The 23,663-nt window shown below is 38.4% G+C and overlaps 1 protein-coding gene across 1 annotated transcript in view; it reads right to left on the reverse strand.

The window, feature by feature from the left end:
- PIEZO2 (piezo type mechanosensitive ion channel component 2) overlaps positions 1-23,663 on the reverse strand; it is a gene marked incomplete at both ends in the record, with an annotated part of 285,393 nt that overhangs the window by 89,891 nt on the left and 171,839 nt on the right. The window contains 4 exons of the mRNA XM_084204434.1: positions 1,107-1,145; positions 2,225-2,338; positions 7,462-7,630; positions 23,255-23,468. Coding sequence (XP_084060560.1) covers positions 1,107-1,145; positions 2,225-2,338; positions 7,462-7,630; positions 23,255-23,468 — 536 coding nt within the window. The remainder of the gene's footprint in view (positions 1-1,106; positions 1,146-2,224; positions 2,339-7,461; positions 7,631-23,254; positions 23,469-23,663) is intronic.

Below are 23,663 nucleotides of genomic sequence, written 5' to 3' on the forward strand. Positions count from 1 at the left end.
ACCAAAAATTCATTCTTCCTCTTCTTAGGCAAAGTACTACATCAGGATTTTCAGATTTCAGTTCACATCTAAGTATTTCCAGTAGTTATTAAAATAATGGCTATAAATGACTTTCCAATTTGAATTATTTGTGACGAGATCTATATTTGCAGCTGTTAATAAAACCACTTGTGGTAATCATTGTTATTGATGGCACATTTTTGTCACCTGGTAGTGTTATTTCAACATTCTTTCATTGTTTTATTATTGTGACTTCAATTTCAGCCCTTGTGCTTGTTTGAATAAGGGCTCCAGCAATCACAACCATCAATATCTTTCCTATTGGCAGAAATTCACATGCAATGGGTTAGTGATGGCAATACGTGCTCAAGACTGACTTCTGCTCAGGCTGTGAGACAGGAGCACATCTTGCTTGTCAAAACTATTCACAGGCATGTGCAACAGGCTGTGAGCTGTTTCAGAATAGTATCTGGGTTATGTTCAGTCATATTCAGCTGCACCAAATACTGGCCACGGAGCACGTTTAGATTAGGCTGTGCATGCTCCTAAAATTCATCTTCATCTCCATTCTCCTGTGTGTGCTGAACAGAGGGGACATTTCTGTTTTCAAAGTCTGCTAAGGTCTACAGCATCCAAGATTAATGGATCATTTGCTGTCTGTTCAAATAAAGACTTGGATTTTCTGTAATCTGTAAATTGAACTCATATGTGCTGTCGGTCATGCTTTAAGGGTCTCAGCATTCCAACACGAATGAAATAAAAGAATATAGCAAAGAAACTAAATCAAATTTAAAGGTGGCTTGCATTAGAAAGCATATTTTTATATGTTATTCAAACCCAATGAAATAGCAAAGATCGTTTGCCAGTTGGTACTACTACAAGCAGCTTAATTTCAAATGATCAATCAATGGTTTCTTAGGGAAATTATTAAGGAAGCAGAAGAAAATTACATTTAGGATAATCAAAATTATAGGGTAAATGGCAGGCTAACCATAAATTTAGAAGTTTTACAAATGTCATCTAAGGTTTTATCTCTATGTATCATTGTTTGTATTTATACACATTGAGAAGAACTGCAAAATCACAAAGACTAGTAGTATACTAACATCCGATGGCTTGTATTCATCTTGGGTCATTGACAGAAGCTGCAAAAAGCAATGCAAGAACAAATTATTACAGAAGCACAGCTCAAGCATTAGTAAGTCTGACTTCCTGAATACATGCATGCATATATGCTGACTTTTGCAGATTTGCACCAAGAAATTCAGAAAGAATTCTTAAAGTCAGCAGAATTGTACAATACCATAAAATAGTATTCAGTGTGCCATAGCATTGATATAATTTTACTGTATGTTCCTGTGAATTTTAAACCAGAACTGAGAATGTTGCATTGAAATTTTGGATACTAAATCAAAGAATTAATCAGTATTGTATTATACTGATTAACTGCTTTCTAATGTCTTTCTAATGATCCAGTGCTTAAAAACTAAGTTTTTAAACAATCATTAGAATTACTACAATTATAAAAATAGTTCCAATAAAATGGTGACACAAATATAAAATACATTACTTTATCCATTTGCCAGCTCCTTTCCCATTACTATTATTATAGTGGATTTCTTGGGGCTTGAGTATATGTGGCTTGAGTATATATGAATGTTCATATGTCCAAAGTTTGACACTTACTTAACAAATGAAATTTTGTAGTGCAACTGGTACAGACAGGTGGAGAGAGCTGGACCTTTCCAGGATATTTTACACAGCTCCCTAAACTGCCTTGCTTTGTATCTTCAAGAAGGACACCAGGGGGCTTAGGAGAAGATAAGCTGGCAGTCCCCACTCACCAGTGACAGTGCTAATTAGTAGCTGCAAGGCAGATCTTTACACCAGGTTTAGCTCCCTGACAGACTTTCTAGCTGGTTTGCTCAGAGATAATGGCCCCAAGCCAAAAGCCCAGTCCTACACTTCTTAAATGTGGAAACAAAAAACATACAGCATGCTTTTCATTTACATCCTTACACTGGCTCCTGGTTTTGTTTCATTCATTTTTACAAAATATATTCTTATCCTACTCTGCCACGCAGCCTTGATTTTTATATTAATCAGACATTTTATCTGATTTACATGATCACACGCGGAGATCTTACTTGCAAGCTACATAACACCGCTTCCCTTAATTCAAAGTAATTGCGTAATGCAGAGACCCTTCCCCCTCCAGTCTTACTTTTCTCTCATCAGTGGTATAGTGGCTTGCATACCACAGACTGCGTCTCCTCTCTGCCGTCATTGGAACTGGGCTGCAGGGAATTTCCTTGTCATCTTCCCTGCTGACAGATTTCTCTTCATCAGGTGTCTGCTAAATGATAACAAATGACAGCACTAGCTGTAGCTCTGTAAATACAATCTTAGCAGAGGAACTGAAATTTCCCTCCAGACTGGTGCTCCCTCTCCAAAGCATGTCTGAAGCACCTTTTAATGGCTAATTAACCATTTTTAGCCATATTAACCGTAATTAGCCAACATTAGTGGCTAATACACTTGATTTATGGTAGATGACTCTAAGATGACATTTTCAGAAACAATGACAGTTTTTCTGTAACTGCTAGTTATATCACACCAGAGTTACACAGACCTCCAGGCACTACCTGAGCTTACCATATAATCATACCATAAGCCTAAACAAATAGATAAAATATAAAACCCACAAGGTGCAATGTTTAATTTTCAAGGGTATTTCAGCATCTTTGACCACTGTTCCATAATGTCTTTGCCAACAAGCCAGTAAGATACAGACCTGACAAATGGAGCACAAGATGGGTGGAGAACTAGCTAAAGTGCCTTTGTCCAAGGCTCAAAATCAAAAAGGTAGATTGCCACGATTGGAGCTTCCCAGAGACTGGCACTAGGTCTAGTCCTATTCAAAACTGCCTGGATGGAACTGCACTCACACAAAATTCGTGAATGACAAAATTTGTGAACTGGGAGGAGGTAAATGGGCCAGAAGAAAGACTCACCATACAGAGATGGGACACCAAAAACTGCACGAGGTTTAACAAAGATAAAGTCCTGCAGCTGGAATAAACCCACATAACAGTAAAGGCTGTGGACAGACTGTGTGGGAAGCAGCTCTGTGGAATAGGCTCTGGTGCACAGCAAGCTGAAAAAGAGCCAGCAGTGGACTGCACTCCAGCAGCAAGGAAGGCAGACACGTCCTGGACTGCATCAGCCAGAGTACTGCCAGCAGATCAAGGGATGAGATTATTCCACTGTGCCTGGCAAGTGTCAGGCCCTACCTGCCACGCAATTCTGGCATCCCCAGTTCAAGAGAGACACAGAAAATCTGGACAAGATCCCACAGAGAATTGTCAAGATGATTAGAGGCTTGGAGAAGCTGAAGGATGCAGGAATCAGGGGGGTTTTTTTCCAATTTATGACAAACAAATTACAGTTTTAGAGAAGTCAAGGATAGTCTTCTCACAGGGAGGCATAGTTATAGGAGAGGAGGCTAAGGACATGATTTGCTTCAGGGAAACACTTTCTGAGTATTAAAAAAATTAAGAATTTTATATATATATATATATTTGCTTATTTTTCCCTCCACCATGAGAACAATGAACCATGCAAAGATTTTGCCCTGTAAATCTAATCAGAAGAAGTTGCTTCACATGATCTTCCCAAGCTCCTTCCAACTGGGACTGTCCTGTGACTGTGTGATTGTCTCTAACCCACATGGGCTATTTCTCCATCTGAGATGGCAAATGTTATCACTAAGCTGAGGAGGAGTGCAAACCACAGTAGGTTACAGCTTCTCTTTGAGCTCTTACAGAGCTCCTCCTGCACTGTTCCTCCTGAGTGGCAGCTTGCTGGTGGCAACTGTTCTCATTTCTTAGGCAAAATCCCCTGATGTAATAGAAGAATAAATCAGGGTGCTGGGCAGAGGTCTGCAAAACTACCCGTGAGAACAGGACATCCAAACACCCCAGCTCATTTTGAAACTCTCCTCATTCCAATCCTAGCAGCAAGGTCCTATTTTTTACTTGACTTAGATAAGCAATGATTATTAATTTAGTTTCACTTCTCAGAGGAAATGGTAGCACATTTCACATATGATTGTATATTTGTATTTGATAGCAAAAGGGCATTCCTAGCAAAACTGTAAGATGGAACAAACTGATTCTGTGCTTAAAATACTTGCCACTGCCATTTGAAACTTTAATATAAATATGAACCATAAAGAAATGCTTATCAAAGGCATTTAGTTTGGCACCAGGGTGACAAAAACAATACAAAAGACCTAAGACACACACAATCATTTCAGTAAGATATTTTTAGCCCTAGACTCAACAGGGAAGGGTGGGAAATCTTGTTTTTTCTTTCCCAGAAGAGAAAGAAAAGTCAGAAAACACAATACCAGTCATACAAGCACAGCTTGTGAGAGTCCTTTGACTTGCCTAATTTTTGCAGTTCTTCCTCAGCAGTTCTTAAATACCTTTTAATTCAAACAATTATAAAAGTTTTTTAAGAGGACCCTACATTCAACTGCTGTAGCTCTGCTGGCTCCTGTACTATTACTTACCACTCACAGCACAGAATGAATGGGCTCTATTCATCTCTTCAGCACTAGCAGTTACAACTGTGAGCTGAAATCTCCAGAGACAGATTGCTTTTTCTTATTTGCAGAGGTAGAATTTCACAAGACTCAATGTTAGAACAAGTCAGGATCCAAAACAGCAAGCATAAGAAAAGCAAATCTTCCACTGACTGCCACAGCCACTTTGCATGAGTAAGATCCATTCAGAATCCCATATGGAGAGCACACACTGAAATTTCATGCATGCCATACTTTGGCACTGGTGCACACACAAAAAACTGAACCCTGAAACTCGAGATTTCAAGTGGGGAGTGTTTCTGCAAAATTGTTCACCTGCAGCATTTAGAGACAGTCTCAAGAGCATCTGTCTGAAAGACAATTCTTGCTGCCATCCAGACAGAATTTTATCCACAAGAGGACCCCAAGATATAATTCATGCAAGAAAAAAAACCAAAAAAAATGAGGTCTACATGTTTTACTCTACTTTTAGCATCTGCTACTCCAATATTACATTTAGCTTATGTAATATTTTTATATTGAAAAAGTATTTTATTCTTGTTTTGTTCAAAACAGTTTTTGTTCAAGAGCTTCTTTTGAACAGCATTCCTAGGGTGAGCCACTTCTTAGTGTACAGGACAGCAGCATATAGAGAACAACTTCTTTACACCAAACGCCTCATAGCATTTTGTCTTTGCCATTTATTAAACTTCAGGTAGGTTAGTATTGAGATCCTAAATACAGAGTAACTTTGAAATCACTGGGGACTGAAAAGGCAGGTTATATACTTAGTTCCATTATGGATCAAATGCACCACAATTACACAAGTTTAAAAACATTTCAATGAAACCTAGAATTATTCTGGATTTAAAAAACTGAGAATGCAGTCTACTGGAGAAAAGCTAGTAAGTGAAATTTTAAATCCTTATCCATGACACCACTAAACAAAACCAAAATGCATATAGAACAAAAAAAACCCAAAACCATAAGGAGGATGTGAGCAAAATACAGAAAATACAGCAAATTTTGCAAATCTCAGCATCTCTTCCTAATGACAAACACTTGCATCACTAACATCCTGTGCATCAAAAAAAAGCATTAATGCATGGATACTCCTTCTTTTACAGTGTTCTCTTTTCAAAGCATCCTTTATCTTTGGAGGGAGGCATCATTTCCCTGGCATCCGAAGTTCCCTTGGGAGTGCCAAGACCTTGTACTGCCTTTCATGTAGCCATGAATTTGACATCAGTGTTTCTTAAATTAATGTCTTTTAATACTTACTCTAGCTCAACTGCCTGGAAAGCATCTCTAATTTCACTTGTTGGCAGTTCTCAGAGACTGGTTTTAGTGTTTTATGGGAATATCTATCTCAGACACCACAAGCAGTCTGAAAAAAAAGAACTGCAGGCAAGACCACTATAGTTCCTCTCAAGTCCCTGTAGGAAATTGCAGCATTCACTCTCTTCTAGACAGAAGACCCACTTCTCTCTACTAAAAAAGCACAGCAACTAACTTAGGTCCAACACCAAACTTTTAGATGGTGACTGTTGGATGAAAACAACACAGGTACTGGAAATCAATTCCCAGACTTGCTGAGATCACACAGCTCACACTAACTGCATTTCACATGTGGTTACTCCTCTGTGGGCAGTTCTCATGGTTTTACTAAGCAGTTTGTGAGATGTGAAGTTCTAGTTAGAGCCCCAGCGCTAAAATCATATTATTATCTGGAAATCTAATGTTTCATTTAAAAAGAGAAAAGAAAAATCTAATTTCCAGAAGCTGCAGCTGCAGAAAAAACAAAACGAGAAAGACCCAAAAAGTACCCAATGCCAGAGAGTACTGGACCCCAATGATATGACTTCAGAAAAGATAGTATTAATTTTTCTGGAAACTTAAGACACAATTTTTTAATAGCTCAAGGTGATGGCTCTGGCATCGGTCACCTCTGGAAGCCCTATAATGTAATCCCCAAATACCAGACATCTCAATTCAGAGGTGATGTATTTTGATTGCCTTTTTAAATGCTAAACAGTTACATTATCCATTATATGAAGAAACACCCTTAAAATAAGAAAACCTTCAACATTTTTGCTTGCCTCTACAAACTCCACTAATTCACAGCAGAGTCATGAGTATTTTCATTGTGGTTTACAGCACTACTAACCTCAACTCAAAAGTCCCATCAGGCCTCTGAGGATCAGGAAATTAATATAAGTAATGCCTAGGATCATCCTTTTTATACTTTCAGTTTCTAAGCTTTTAAGATACCTCTGGGTTCCCATATACCCATTTTCCTCTGAAACTGGAAGAAGTAAAGGTTTACTTCTTTTTCTCCTTGTTCTCTTGCTCTTAAATGAAAGCAGGGATTTTCACTCAGGCACACAGGAGGAAAGGTTTTAAGAAAATTTTTCTATATATTTAATAAAATTACAAATATGTGCTTTGTCTTGCTGTATCCTGTGCCAAAACCCTAGCTCTGTTCTGGCAGACAAGCCTGAGGTGCTGGCATTTCACTTGATAGCACCTAAACTTGGATCACAGACTCAGAATCATTTGGGTTGGAAAAGACTTTTAAGATGCTTGAGTCAATCAAGTCCAGCCACTACTGCATATCAATACCTGCTTTCCAAATCAAAGCACTAATGCTCTGCCATTGCATTCCTTGCATAATTGTCCTGATGATTTTAAGAATAATATCCATGTTAGATCAGGCTCTTGGACAAACTGAGGGAAAAGACCAAATTCAAAGTATCACCTTGCACTTGCTGCCTATTTCCCTTAATTTTCCTAAAGTTTTGCACCTCTGTTAGTGAGAATCTGCCCTGGCCACTCTCCCAGTCATTAGCCATGGCATGAGACAAGGAAGTTACCCTTTCAATGGGCTCTTGCAGCCAGAGACGAATGAGAGTCGCCAGGGTGTAGTACATCACCAGCAGTAAGATTGGGTTAGCGTGGTGGTACCAGTGTAACTCTTGGTTTTTGATGATCATCCAAGTGCTTGAGCAGTTTGTCTGAGTAAGAGAAGTGACACCAAACAACCTGTGAATATAGAAAACCAAAGCAGCCACATTAGATAATGAACACCAAATCTTAAAAATGTTTAAAAATATTTTGGAGGGCAACTTTTGCTTATGTTTAATACCAATTGCTCTGTTCAAAAATGGCACCTGCCATCACATCTAAAATGCAGTGAGTATTTCCATTCCACATATTTAGTCAAAAGAAGTGGTTTTTTACAATTAATTTTCAACATGAAAAAAATGGGAGTACAATAACATTACGTCTACTATGTCCAATGAGAAAACTTGCAACGATCTGCTCCCCGTAGATCCAGAGCTAGAGAAAGTGGGAAGAGAAAATCTGGCTGCAAGTCCATTTGGCAAATCACACCAACATGACATTTCAGAGAGATTTAGTAAACTGACTGATGTGTAACACCATTTCAGTCACCCTGCCAGGACACAGCTGTAAAGTATATCTTCTTGGCACACTGAACAGTTTACTGATCTTTTCTTTTCAAAAGCTAATACTAATGACAAATTGTTATCTACTAATGCCAATGTTTAGAAACATACAGGGCTCAACTGAACTCATAGCTTTTGTGAACAAAAAATAAAAATATTCAGAAAGGTTATTGTTTCAGATAATAAAATAATTGAGGGAAGAAAAAGAAGAAAAATTAATTAGAAGTATTATTATCAATGACATGAGATATTTGATGCTTCTGGAAAAAGTGGGATTACACAATATTGCAAAAAACCCACTCAGTATTAAAAAAAATTCCCAGCATTTTCAATTTAATACAAGATGTTGAATTCCTAGTAGATGTGTTAAATACTGAAAAAAAAAACCTAAGAGGAAACAATAATTAATCTGTCTGTTTAGGGCATGAGCTACCAGTAGGCACATGTCAGTATTCATTACAAACATTTTGTCTATGACATAACATCAGTGAGAGTTTTCATTTTTTACCAAAAAAGTCCTAAGAGACAATTAAGAAGATCTTCCTATTGGTAGAACAATCCCAAACTATTGCTCCTCTGAAAGGGTAAACCAAACCCAAAACCAAAACATGCAAGATTTTCTGCTGGGGGATTAAATTTTTAAGAGTGTCTAAAAGCTTAGTTCTTCCTTAACCTAGTAAGATCCATCAACAAAAGCTGAATTAATACAAAGAGTAAGTACAATGTTCAACAGAGATGTGGTGCCTGAAATCTGCCTTTGCAAGGTGCTAATGTTATACCTGTTCTTAACTGGGGATTTGCTGCATGGGCATAATAACATTAACTCATAAGACAGCTCCATAGCACTTTATTAACCAATCTATCAGCACTCATTTCTCATTCTGATTGTCAACAGAGGCCAAAGATACAAACTTTAAGACCTTTCAGAGCTGCTGGGTGGATATGAGGTTAGGAAAATAACCATTTAAAAAATCCTGCGTACAAAGTAAATTGCTGTAATTTAAAGGAGCTGAATGAAAACTGTGTTTGGAGCTGACTCAGACTCAAACTTCCATAGCATCCAAGAACATTTGGAGCTGATGTTACAGTTTGGCTCCATCTGGGTGAAATTCATGCTGGATTGTATTCTGTTCATATTTCTATCAGCATACAGGAACATCTTGTTTGCCTGCTTTCCTCTCTCCTACTGACTTGCCATTTTTGCTCATCAATGATCAGGGTGGTTAAGTTTCTATTAGTTGCTGAGCTCCTGTTAGTTTCATCTTTTACCTCTGTTTCACAACACAGTTCTTCATCTTTGGTTTGTTTAAGCTTTTCTATGCAAGCACAGTATGATTCACCCTATTTCTGTCTCATAAGCATCAGAATCAGAGTGAAATCCAATTCTTACTGAAATGCAAAGTCTTTCCATTGACAGTTAGGGATGAGTATTTCCTACAGAAATGAGGGAAAGTTCCTGAAGGCTCTCAGAACCTTCTGCCAAGCAGACATGACCTTCATATCACATATTCCATTCCTGCAGTATGTTTTATAACATACTATACCTAGAAAGCCAGATCAACTAATGTTTTACTTTTATCTCCACTGAAAAGAAAACATTCCACTAATCCTAATGGCTAGGAAATTTTATTATGTTTCAGTTATATTCTCATTCTCTTAGCTTCATTTTCTGGCTCCAAATAATTTGTACATTATAATATTGGACTATATTCTGCTCCCTTCTGGTCCTGCATTCAGCAAATATTAATAAGTTACAGCACATCTTTTCCCTCTAAGTTGCCACATGGCCAGCAATGTAGTTTAATGTATTTAGCTTCAATTTATTCAATGTATTTTGCTTTGTCTCATAAAGCATGGATGTAGAGGAACTGCTCCTCATTTCTGATTTCTCCTTGGGCTTTGAGACTTGTTAGTCACAATGTTCTCAACACCATTTTCTCTGTTTATCACATTCAAAATTCACTTTGTCTTGGGAATACTCATTCTGTCTGTTCTGGCCTCCAGTAATTCTACAAGTTGCTACTCACTCAATATTTATACTTTATGATTACACTCAATGAGGATTGCTGGTGCAGAACATTTTTCAGAGGAATAGAGTCATCTTCCCTTACACAAAGCTTCTGATTACACAGGGATGGCTGCCATAAAATGTATAAGCAATATAAATTAGGGCATTATTCAGTTCTGCATACTTCATTCTGCAAAGATGTCTTTACATTCAGTATTGATCCCAACCAGATGTGTTTGAGTCCAACTCTGATCTTGGTGTGACTTCATCTTACCCAGCATACATGTTTGCCATCAGTAATGTCAGAATGAGTCCTAAGTGGGAGAAACCCCAAACAAGTTAAGTACATGTGTGCCTGGATACAGAATATAAACAAAACAAATAATGAGAGACTTATTTATTAATGGATACATTTGGGTTTCCAAAAGACTTCATGCAATGTCACATAAAATGGAGGTGTGCAAGATGTTAATAGATTAGTATTTCTACTCTTGCAAAGAACTAAAGCTGGGTTTTTCAAAGTCCTCACCGGTATTCTGAAAAATGCATAGCAGAAATCATTTGGAAAAAGTTATAGAAATTATAAAAGGCCAAGAGGAGCTTTAATGTCTGACTGAGAAATGCTCTGAGATAACAGTGAAAAAGAGTACTTAAAATGAAAGTGGCACCTTTTTGTCCAGTTACTATTCCATAAGCTGTTTTCTGGGAAAGGATTCCTATTGAATCTATAAATCATCCTTCTAGCAGATGAACCCTCATCTTTCATGACTTCCCGATAAAGCTGTAAACTGTGACCATAAAAATTTCCACTTTCTATATTAGTGTAACATTAAAATTCAGAAGAGGAATTTCAATTTCACTTGAAAACAGAAAAACAAATTCCTGTTGCACTCACAGTAATTTCACCTAAGGAACTGTCAAAGTTACTAAAACTCTACATTGCTAAAACTTCTGTTGTATGCATTACTTAAATATTTCATTAATATAAGAATTGGCATAATTACTCACAATACCACATATGAACAAAAAATAGCTATGTAAACAATAATATGTTTCATATACAGAATTACCAAAGCAGTCATTACATATCTGTTAGATCTGTGAATTTTACATTCACTAAAATTATTTTTATTTTTTTTAAACATATTTATAAGTTCAGATCCTGCATGTGCTCATGTTTTAGGAGTTGACTTCAGGCAAGTACTTGCCTTGTAACTTTCAAGGCCAGGAAAGGAAGTAATAATTCTGACTTCCTGCACTATATAGGACACCCAATAATTCTTGTACTGAACAACGATCTTGTGGTTGAATAAGAGTTTATAGTCTAGAATGGCATCCAGTCTTGACTGATAGAAAATCTTCTACTGTCTCTTACTCTTTTTCATGACTTTTAGCTTCTGTAATAGCTTTGGCTAGATGAGATTTCCAGTTGCTGCATCTCCCTACAACTCTGTGTACTCATGCACACAGTACTTTTCACAACACAACAGAGAAGGGGGTAATTTTTCTATATAATCTCTGAGTTTTCATGATTACAGCTTGAAGAAAATGTCTGCATCAAACCGCTCTAGGAGCTGCATTTTCTGATTTAGCATTTAATATTACAGGATGTTTTTTTTTCCTGTGGCCAGTATCTATTGCATGGTTATTCCCAACAATAGCATCAGAACATTTTAGTGTGCTAGGCCGGGTTTGTGCTACCCATCTTTGTAGAACTTCTGAATTTGTGTTGGATTTTATTAACTGCCTGAATCTTTATTTTCATCTGGATATCTTCTATTGCATATTTATTTCACTCTCCTCACATGAAAGGAGATGAGAGTGGTGTCTGCAAGTCTGGGGTAGGAGAAAGGAATATTGAGATTGACATTTGAATAGCTGAGCCCTAAAATCGAGACGCTAAAAGTGAGCAAATGAGAGAAGAAAAGGGATGAAGAGTCGAGTAAGCAAAGTAGAAGTGAATAAGGGAGGGAAGAGATCAACAAATTCCATAAAAATGGGCAAAAAAATAGTAAATAGTATATTTGAAGAGGATGGTGGTGGTTGTGGTAGAAATATTATTTTTCTGGGGCAAAAAGGACTGAAATACAGGGCGAAAAGTCAAAATTTTGTATTTCACAGTACAAGCCCTGAATACTGAGTTTCATGAAGAAGAATATTTTAAATACTGAAAGGGCTGTGTCCCAAACTCTAAACACTGCTTGAAGAGTGAACTTTTTATCAAACATTGACTTAAAAGAGGTGCATACTGTTATCAGGCTTGAAAATGATCTGTGTGTAAGAGAGAATGGAATGGAAGGAACTGGAAAATAAATTAGCATAGAGAAAACATAATTCCTACACAATCCTCCTAAAAGTCAGGAGTTCCCTTTTTGTACACAAGCCATCCTACTGAGTTTTCCGTACTTGGATGACAGAGCTGCACAGAAGTTAAGATCCATAAACTCATATCCATAATGCCTCTTCCTAGAGAATGCTATGAGCCACTCCATTCCTCCTCTGTGGGCTATATGCCCAAAACACCACATGCTGGTGGAAAGCACTCAGCCAGCTCTGTGGTACCTGCAGACCCATCCTTGCCTTCCAGAAGGTCATTACTCCCCAGGCTATTGGCTGGGAATTCAGACCATACTGGGGCTACTGCTCCAGGGTACACTGAACTCACACCACATTTTTGCAGAAATAGCAAAACATTGGGAGGAAAGAGGTGGAAAAGTTGGCTGAAATGCACTAGGCATCCCAAAGAATTAGGGTTAAAGAGAGCAGAAGGCATTTGGTTTCACGTGGCTTTTTAAAGGAAAAAAAAAAAAAAAGAATGAATGGAAAAATTGACATTTTTCATTCCAAATCATGTTATAAAATTCCATAGAGAAGGAGCTGATCCTTCACACCTCCCCTTCAGCTCAGCAGGATAACTGCGTAGGGAGATACAAACCTCAGCTCACAGCTGGACTAAAGTCATTAAATGTATCCATACTGGAGTGATACAAGCTTTAAACAGCACTGCAAGTATTTTTAGCTCTAAAAAGCCCTAGACCCTGTTTTGGTTCAGACTTGGACAATTCAGAACTGGCTAGATGGAACTGTGCCATATTAATGACCATACAAAAAGTTGACTTTGTGGGTTGAGGAGCATTATGATAAATTTCATCTTAACAGTTCAAAACATTTTTTTTTAAAATATCTGTAAATGTACACTAAGACTGGAAATGTTTTTCCTCAGCATGTTGCTATCCCAACACTATAATACAGGCATACATATAGTGAATGTAGACTTGGTAGGTAAGTAGATCATTCTGACTTTTGTTTTAATGTCATCACATTTCTATAGCTCTTTAGCAGATGTCTTATGTCCTTTTTTTTCTCTGAAGTTTTGGTTTTTGGTTTCCATAGCTTCTATTGGATCAAAGCTTTTCTGGCAATGACAAAACCAGGCTTTGTGTATCTCCCACCCTCTTCTGAACATCAGTGACTTCTTTTAAAGGAAAACTAATTTCAAATGCACATCTACTGCATGAGAAACAACATGAAAAAGTGCATAGTTTAAAACTTGTGTGCTAATATCATCTATATAATGAGGACAGAGAGAAATTACAAGCCATTAATCAGGAAGCTGAAGAGAAAAGATGTCTTTAAGAGTGGCGAGTTACATAAAAGCTTGCAAAACCTGTAAATACGGCGCAAATCTAATTCAAGGAGAAAAAATGACCATATTAGCAGCTGCAATAGAATCACTCTGCTTTCAAGATCATTAACAACTTTAAACTAAGATGATAAATAGTATCTACTCTATAAACTGTTTTTTGTTTTGACATAACCAGATAATCAAATTTTCTCTAAGATATGTGACTGGAAGCTGTTAAGAAATGGGCATGTATTAAAAATGACCAAACTTCAGACACTAAAATATTTCACATGTCTGAAATAAAACAGCTTCCCTAAGGGGAATTTAAGTTTGAACATAGACTTGTGAGCTCTGTATCACATGTCCTTCAATAATTTAGCTTTGTACTGACTCCCTATTACAAAAAGCTTTCATTGCATTAGAAGCAATAATTAGGTCAATGACCACTGTTATCACTAAAAACAGGTGTGGGTCTATTAATCCCTTTTTTACAGAGAGAAAACCCATTTTCAAAACCCTTAAATGAAGAAGACTTATCCTATCAATGGGTTTCCTCTCTGCATCCCTAAATCTTTCCATGATCCATGGCACAGCTCAACTTTGCTCTGAGTTTCTAGTGAGCATCAAGATTGACCTTGCTCCTCTCAGCACATCAGTGAGCTAGAAAAGCAGAATGTTGCTGTAGCCTTTGGGGGCCTCTGCTGGGACTTCAGAGGCTCTCATCTCGTGAAGAAATGTACTGAAGCAGTGATTCCAGTAGCTTTTTATTCCAATCAGACATCTGAGCATCTGGCGCAGGGAGGACTGCCAGAGAGGATAGCAAGAAGGTGGTGAAATGGGGATAAAGGTGCAGAAAAAATTTCTTTAGGACTCCTGCCTGGTAACTTAGCTAGAGTAACTCCATCAACATGATTATTCCACACCAGGGCTAGCATTGTCACTGCTTTGATAGCAGCAGCCTGGCTCATGTTTAGGTTAGGCAAATAGAGTTTGTTCTCAAATAAAATAAGGCAAATAGTTGGGTTTTTTTCTGTTACTAAAATAAAAATATTTTAAATGCAGCAGAGTTTGGGGGTTTTGGGGCTTTTTCCCCAAATAGTTTCAGCTACAAACCAGAGGAAACTCAGGGTTTGTAGCTGAAGGATGGAGGCTGCAGAAGTGAGGCAGCCTTCCTGGGATGAGAGGATGGAGAGAGAACAGTCACCCCAGCAGAGAAGGCTGGTTGGCACCAGTGATTTGCCAGTTGCTCATCTTCCTCAAGTACACACATATTCCCTGTGACCATAAAGGGGCATGAAAAGCAACTAATACTAAACAGCACCACCTGAGTATGGACAACACCCAAGCTGCATGGAAAAAATTAAAAATATTTAATGTTCAGTTGGACCTTCTACTCTGGGGTGAAAGTAATGAGAATACAGGCCCAGGATTCTAAGGAGTCGTGTGGGAAAGCCAAAGGCATGCTCAGAAATATCCATGGACACAAAGACTTCCCCCTGTGAGAGAGTGAACTTGGACACTCAAGCACAGAAGAGAAGGCTCAGCTCAAAAATGGCTGAGCTAAGACATGGCTAAGACATGGCTAAGAAATGCTTTCTGTGCAAATTAGTGACTGAGGCTATGGGTTTCCCAAAGCGAGTTAGCTGAGCTGCTGAAAGGAAAGGAGCCAGCAGCCCCACCTCAGAAGGTCTCTCACAGGCAGAAGGGGGACAGTCTGCTCCTAAAACTCAACCAGCAGGGCAGACCACGGACAGCCTTGTTGTCCTAAGCTCAGGTGCTGGGTGAAGAACAGAAGAACTCAGGTAAAACTTCAGCAGAAGTCACATAGGGAGGAGGAGACAGTGCTCAGATAACCCCAGTGAGCATCAGCATTAAGTGGGCTGGGGCTGACCAGAGCATGCAAGTGACCTGGTACAACAACTAACCATGCAACTGCCTACGAGCTTTGCTGCTACCCCTTAGAGTGACATGTACAGAAGAACAGAAATTGTTTTAAAGTGTAGCTTCATACTATTTTAACTTTGAGGTAACTTGGTCTGTGATCTAGGATTCAGACTGCAGCCAAAGGCTTTGTGCTTTATTCCAAGTTCTGGCTATCTTGGGAGGGTTATGTGATTCATCTAACTTCTCTGTTAGGGAATTTTTCCACCTCTGAAAAAGGAGTGATGATACTTTTCAGTCACATTGGGACGGCCTGCTAGGTTCAGTGATGCGTGCAGAGGATAAAGAGATTTTCCACTTACTCAGCTGGCAGTGAAACAGGTTGAAAAAAACCACAAGAGTGATGGATACCTTCATCAAGAGGTTCTGCAGTAGAAAGTATGAGCAAAGAAAATATTCCTTTTTAGCAGCAAGTGCACTTGCATTTCAGCAAGGCAGAAATAAAAGCTGTGATTCCCATTTGGCTTTAAACATAAAAAGAAAGTAAAATAGCAGGATATGGAAAAGAAGATAATGGGATAATGAACAATAATGCCCAGGAAATGTTTGGAAATTGCCCAGTTTCAAAATGAAAGTGGTATAACAACTGGTTTTAAATTGGTTATAAATTGAACGTGATTGGCTCAGCTTTTATCAGCAAGTTCCAAACTTCAGCTAATGAGCATAAAAAAGAGATTAAGCACTTCTACTCTGTGAGTGTTTAGAGAAACTGGTGTAGACTGCCCCTGCATGGACAAGCACTAATTCCCCAGTGTGTGCTTGACTGAGGTTACTCAGGACTGCCTTTTTTACCTCCAAGGAGCGTGGGATGATTCATTTGTCAATGTTGATACACTGAGCTGAAAACACAGGGTGTTAAATATTCTTCATCACAATTTCTGGTGGTGTCAGAGTACAAAGATCATTGTTCTTGAGCAGACCTCAAGAAAACAAGCTTTTAAATCCAAAAGAAGTTTGCTAATTACAATCCACCTCTCCTAACATCACAGAATAATAGGAACACAAACCTGGTAGGAGGAGAGTGTTTCTTGTCTCTTTTCTGTCCTTGTTTTTAGGCACTTGGACTATAATCATAGAATGCAGATACGTGTTCTCCAGAAAATACCAAGAGAAAATTAAGAGATCACTTCTTTGCAGTCACCCTTTTCCTGTTCACCCAGGACAGGCTGTGAGGGGCAGGGAGTATATTCAAGTGTCAATGCTGGGATTGGCCACTTGCAAGCCCAGGGTGTGTATGGGGGAGTGGAGTGATCTGTCTCACCATACCCATGAGCAGAGCTTCTGCTAGCAGGGAGGTGTGCTGGTCACAGAAGAGTCAAAGCTACTTGAGAGTGTGCAAAAGGGGGATGGCTACATCATCAGAGCAGCTGCACACCCAATTCAGGTGAATCAGAATCAGCAGGCAAGTTTATTATAGAATATCAGCTGCTTTAAGATCTTTGTCACTGCCCTCTGTCCCTCTCACCTCAGTAGTTCAGTGCATCCAAGGAAGAGGAGCCTCTGTGCAACACACAGCTATCTGGATGCAGGAGACTTTGGGGAAGAGGCAGCTCACCAATGTGATGTCACATGACAATGGCTGATTTTTATGTTTGCAGCTTACACTCAATTTTCAGATGCAGTGTGGTTGTTGTTGGGAGTGCTAAGGTTCCACTCTCCCCACTGATGGGAACCTGCTGTGACCAGGGCCAGCCCCACCAGGCTACCTGAAGTCTCACCAGTGGCAGGCTCACCACTGTAGCAGAACACAACTGGGAAATCGGTCTGTCCCACATGCAGAAAAACATTGTTTTTAAAAGGTCTTAGCACATGTTACACCCCTTTCAAGCCCAGTGGAAGACAGGGGTGTAAATCACCTGGGGTGCAGTGTCAGTAACATCAATTAAGTTGTGCCTGCTCATTCTGAGGCTAGATTTGGCACTTGATGCAGCAGGGTGGTGATGGTGAGTGCTGACAGCAAAGCCATGGGGAGGGGAAGGACTGCTCTCCAGGAAAATTGCTACTTACTAGTTCCTCTCTTGCCTTTTCCTCATCCAACCTTTCATGATAAAGGGAGCCCAAATAAGGCCAGCTCATAGTTTAGAAAGAGATTATAATAGCAAGGATGATTATTGTCTTTTGTCAATAGGAGAGTGAACTTGCATTTCTAAGCTGTTGATAGAATCATTCACTTCCTTTGCAAAAGATTTTTTAACAGATATAAAGATGCTGAAGTTCTGAGAAAGCCTATAGAGAAAAATATTCTAAGTAGAATTAAACACCCTAAAATGTGCTAAATTATAGAGCTAGCATGAAGCTCTGCTGCAAATTTCTGTAAGAATAAGGTCAAATACCTAAATTCTCTTCCTTTGAGAGAAATTGTGGCTCTCTAATCAAATCTGGTCATGGTAATCAACGTGGTGGCATGTTTTGGAGCATGCTCTGCAACTGCCAAGCATCCTTTTGCTGAGAGAGGATGATGTAAACAGACAAGTGCAGTGCAATGTCTTTACATGGCAAGTATCCAAGGGTCTGGCCTCTGTCCTGGCAGTGGTACTGCAGTACCATGGTGAGAAGCACCTAAAAACACCAGGCAGAAGGCATGAAAGCTACTGCAGCCAAAGGGCAGCTCAGTGTAGGAACATAAATGAGCTTTAAATACTCCATCCTTTCAAACACTGGCTTGTGACGAAGTCAAAAGGCAACCCCAAAAACCTCAGTTTCCTACAAGGTTAAGAAAATTCTGCCTCTCAGAGGTGAGTCACCTTTCAGACAGGTGCCAAAGAGGGTCTGCAGCAAGGATTAACAGTGGCTGCAGCTGAGGTGAAACATGTTGCCCAGCTCTTGGCTCCCGTGGAGCTACAAAAGCAGCAGCAGAGAGGGAGATCAGTGCCCTGCCCTGCAGAGGTAATCAATCAGATACAGCTCACTATTTTGGCAATATCTGCTCTCCTAATGGGATTTTATTTGCAAGGTTAGTGTCTAACTTAGGAAAAAATATTACAGCTGGATCTGATCTGACCCTCATCTGACAACTCCAGGAACATTTTTGAGACAGTGCTTAAGTATTTATAACCCTGGTTGAACAGAGTATTTGGACTACAAAACCCGAATCTGTGTCAAAGCTTCCAGGGAAGTCCAAAGGAAGAATTTTGGACTGGGCTCTTCTCAAATTAATATGAAAACAAACTGAATACCCTAAATCTACCATCTGTAGCAGATATATTTTCTCCAAAAGTAAAAGAGTAATTTAAGTAGGCTTATTATTAGTCACTGTAAAACCTATTTTAAAAGTCCTGCTTAAATAGATTTATAGACATCTTTCAGATGAAAATTTCCTCTTGAACAAAACTCCTTAGACTAGACTTCCCAACTCACACTGCAGCAAAGCAATCAGTTGTGTAATTCCAAATTCCCATTCACTTAAGAAGGTGTGAAATAAGGTACCACTGTGAGGTGGATGACGCTACCTGGACTCCTAGGTCTGCCTCATTTTGTAAGGGAGGTGCCTTCTATAGATGAAACCAGTTGTATTTAAACTATTAGGAATATTACTTGCCTGAAAACTACAAGCAAGACAGACTTAAACTATAGGAAAGCACACAGCTTTTAATTTACATTGGATTGCTGGATCTTTAAATTAATATGCTTATAAGCATATTACAGTTTTGGACAGGAATAACTCTACTGACTCAGGACAAACCTCATACCACTGCACTGACACTATTTCTTCATGTTGGCAAGGCCTTATCATTTCCCCAATTACATTCTTTTGCCAAAATAAATAATATCAGGAAGAAAGGAGGCAGCAATCTGAAAAATGGTGAACATATTACTGTGCATTTTTTCAGGCTGTGACAACTGTGTAACTAATTTCTAAAGTCATTTTAGCTTATTGACTTGTTTTTACTAACTTGGGTGAAAATAATTCTATGGTAGGAACATGATACTTTCTGAATTTTGCTTTAAATTGATACTTCTTGCTAGTTTTTCCCACCTTTGCAATATTTTCATATTACAATATTTGACATGTTGCATCAATTTGCAATACTGGTTTGCTGGCAGCGTGCCTACCCCTGATATACCAGCTATATTCAGACTTTTCAGTACACTGTGCATTTTTCGATCTGTAGATCCCAGTGCTCACTCCATGGCACTTCAGCATGTTTGTGTTTATGCCACTTCTATCTGCACATCACAGATCCAGACAGCCACAGCAGCAGACATGAAACTTTGTGGGACAGCAACACCTCCATGTCCAGTAATATCACTCTGGCTAGTACTTAGGGCTATGGTATCACAATATCCTATTTTGAGGGGGGGAAGTACTTTATTTGCACAATCCCATAAGGTTTCAGGGCAAAACATGTAAATTCTCCAGATGTCAGGTTATCCCTCCCAAGAAAACTGCTTTCCTCTGGTGACATTATTCAGTCACTTCTTACAATCACAAATGGTGAATTTAGAGTTGTAGAGTTCTTGAAAGGAAGGAGCAGCTCAAGGATGATGCAAGTCTTAGCTGAATAATACTGTTAACTTGAGAATTTTTGGGTTTGTTTGGGTGTAGTTTAACTTCATTTAGTCTGAAATCAATCGATAATCTGACAAGCTGAATGCATTACTATTCAGAAAAAAACCACATATTTTATTGATCAGAGAAACCACTTGTACATTTCTTGTAAACTTGAGAACTCCAATCCAGAAAGGAGCTTTTTAAAACACCAGACTTACATTCTGCTGAGAAAAAAAATGTCCACCAGCAGCCCAACAGGAGCAGTTTTCACATCTGCCCCTTGAAATTCAGGAGAGCTTATTCTGGGGATTGGGCCCTCAAAAATTTACAGATAAATAAAATTTCTTCTTTCTTATGGAATCACAGAATAATTTAGGTTGGAAAAGACCTCTAAGATCATTGAGTCAAACCATTAAAGAAACACTGCCAAATCCATCACTAACCCATGTCCATAAGTGCCCATATTTACAGATCTTCTAAGTATCTCCAGGGATGGTGACTCAACCCCTTTCCTGAGAAGACTCTTCCAATGGCAGACAATTCTTCTAGTGCAGGAAGTTCTCCCAATATCCAATCTAAACCTCCCCTGGTGCCACTTGAAGCCATTTCCTCTTTTCCTGATGCTTTTTACTCAGGAGAAGAGACCAACCCCTGCCTTGCTATTAGAGAGCAACAAGGTCACCTCTGAGCCTTCTCCAGGCTTCTCCCTGTGTTTTCTCCACAACAATTCCAGTTCCCTCAGATATTCCTCATAAGACTTCAGCTCAAGACCTTTCACCAGTTTTGTTGTCCTTCCCTGGGTATTCTCCAGCACCTCAAAGTCCTTCTTGTAGAAAGTATTTGGGGAATCAAATTCTTTTCTTGGCAAATAATTTGTCTATGGAAGTCATGTGCTAGTATTAATTGGAACTCTGCATATTTAGCACATCTTTAAACCAAGATTATACATAAAATAGCAAGGTATTGATTTTCTTCTAGGATGCAAAATGCTAAAATATTTTTTCTGCAGCATTCTGATATGTGTCTCTTATTCTTCCTCCTCTAGCCGCTGCATATATATCAGCCCAACTCGATCATTAAAAATCATCAGTGACCTTTTCTCACACTAAGATTTTCACTTCCAAGCTCTGATAACAACTGTCTTGATGTTCTTCAAAGACATCTCCCTGAAAGCAGATCAAAGTAGATCCACAACAGAAAGAGCTGCAAATAAAAAAACAAGGCATACTGCTCCTTCTGCTGCCATTGTGTGTTAGTTGTGTATAGGTTGTTGTGTATATTCAAACATAATTTCCCACATAATTTAGAACATCAGTCCTTCACATGATTTCCCATGTAAAAGGCAGAGCACTCAACAGTACCAGTTCAAGAGAAAGTCTGCAGGAAGGTAACGTCATTTTTTGGTTTACAAAAATGTCAGTACATACTCTGAACTCCAACGCTACGACTTGTTTTTAACCCAAACTCTGAAGGTGCTTTTCTTTTCTACACCAAGGCAGAGGCAATTTTCTTGTAGCTTGATTTTTTTCAAAAATTAATGACTAAGTTAAAGTGACATATTTGTATTGAACAAAATTTTGTCATAAAATGAAGAATCACATTATTTACAATAAAAGAAATTACTAAAAGTAATTACTAAAGAAATTACTACATTAGCAATGTCTTGATAATTGTCTCAAAACAATTATCTTGAGACTAAGTTAATTGAAACAACTAAAAAATTAATTAATTAAAAAATTAATGGAAAAATACTAAAGAGAAAAAAGGGACAACAAATTATGCATAGGAAGAAAGTTTCACATATGGCAGCTAAATTGTATGAAGCACATATTTCTTCTTGAGAATATGTTATTGCTGTCTGTTGCTAAAAACTGTGAGTAGATATCCTCAAAGCCAAATGATTGAGAATTTTGAAGCCATTCTCCTTTTATTTTCTTAACACATGGAGGAAGTAATATAAAAGGTTTAGGGAAGTTGAGAGCATTTCAGCTTCTTGGCGTTAGAAATCATCCATTCTCCTACCTCGACCTCTAGGTGGCACAAAAGAACCTAAACTAAGCAGGTTTTCCTGATTTTTCAGGTAATGTTATCCCCTCCCAATCAGACTCCCCAAGTCAGCAGTTACAACATCACAAAACACACATCTACCAACCTGTTTTAAATAAAATGTCAAAATGACTACTAAAGTAACAGCTATTGTAGCTAGATAGCTCAATTTTACTGCTTTTAATAGTGCATTGAGAGATAAAGAATTAATTTATTCTCCACAGTACCTCTAATTTCCTTTCATCTTCAGCTTATAATAAAAGGTACAAGAGGTTTACTAGAAATAAAGTTAATGTTCACATTTAGCTTAATGTAAGGATTACTACAGCATTCAAAACACATACCGTAAAAGCAAATTTGTCATCATACTCCACCAGAAAAAAAATAGTAATGAGCAAAATACATCCATTACTTCATCTTACTTTAGATTACACTGTGTAGAAAATTAAAGGGTCAGTGAAATCACAGCCAGTCAATATTTACTGCAGAAGTAACTAGAAATGCTGCTTTTTTACTTAAGGTAAGTAGCTGTTGGTATGAAGATCAGCATGTTCTATGTGATTCTATGTGACCAGAGAGAATTTTTATATCATCAGCCTAATATGCACAGTACATGAAGGACCCCAGCAGCCCTCAGCCTCTGCACACAAGAGTGGCACCACAAAAGCATTTTGCTCCAGTTAAGATGCTATGACATTAGATACCAGAGAATTTATTTTCTTCTACCAGAAAAACAAACACGCAATTGTACATTTGCCCTTGTATCAATGTTGCCATCAATTTCCTTTATTTCCTGCATTAGCCCAATCATTCACACTCACAACTGAGGAACACTGAGAAAAAAAAACCAAAAGTAACCTTCCCCTCCTACCTGCTCCAGTTCTCTGCCTGCAATTACCCAGTGTGGACTTTCCACGCTATCATTCAAAACCATTCCATCTGAAAATATTTGACTCTCCCATGACTGAACAAGAAGGTATGTGTAACATTTGTTAAAGCATTATGTGGAAGATCATTTGCATCAACATGTGACAACAGAGCATTGCATCCTGTGCCCACAGTTAAACAGGAAAGGAATTTTTCTCACCTGGCATAGAAATCTTTTGGTGGAACAACCTCCTGAAAGAACTGTAGCTGGTACAGATAAAGTCCAATCAAGTGTCCCGCACTGAATATAGCCATTAATACACACAGACAGCTGAATATCAGCGGATCAAATGCTTGGCAACAGGACCACCATGTGCACAGGCCCAAAAACACAAAGAAATACACAGCTGAGGTCAAAGATGGCACCATCATACCTGTAAAAATAAAACCATGGAGTGTTTGGAGAAGTACAGAAAAAATCAGCATTTGTTAAAAATAAAATTTGATAAGAAGTGTATTAAAAATTTGATCAAATTAGTTTTCTGGTAATTATTACAATTAGTTTTAAAGACTGCTATTAACTTTGAGGCTAGAAGGATCTTCTTTTTTTTTTTTTATTTGTTCTATTC

Source organism: Fringilla coelebs, assembly GCF_963513975.1.
Source record: "Fringilla coelebs genome assembly, chromosome: 1".
Taxonomy (NCBI): Eukaryota; Metazoa; Chordata; class Aves; order Passeriformes; family Fringillidae; genus Fringilla; species Fringilla coelebs.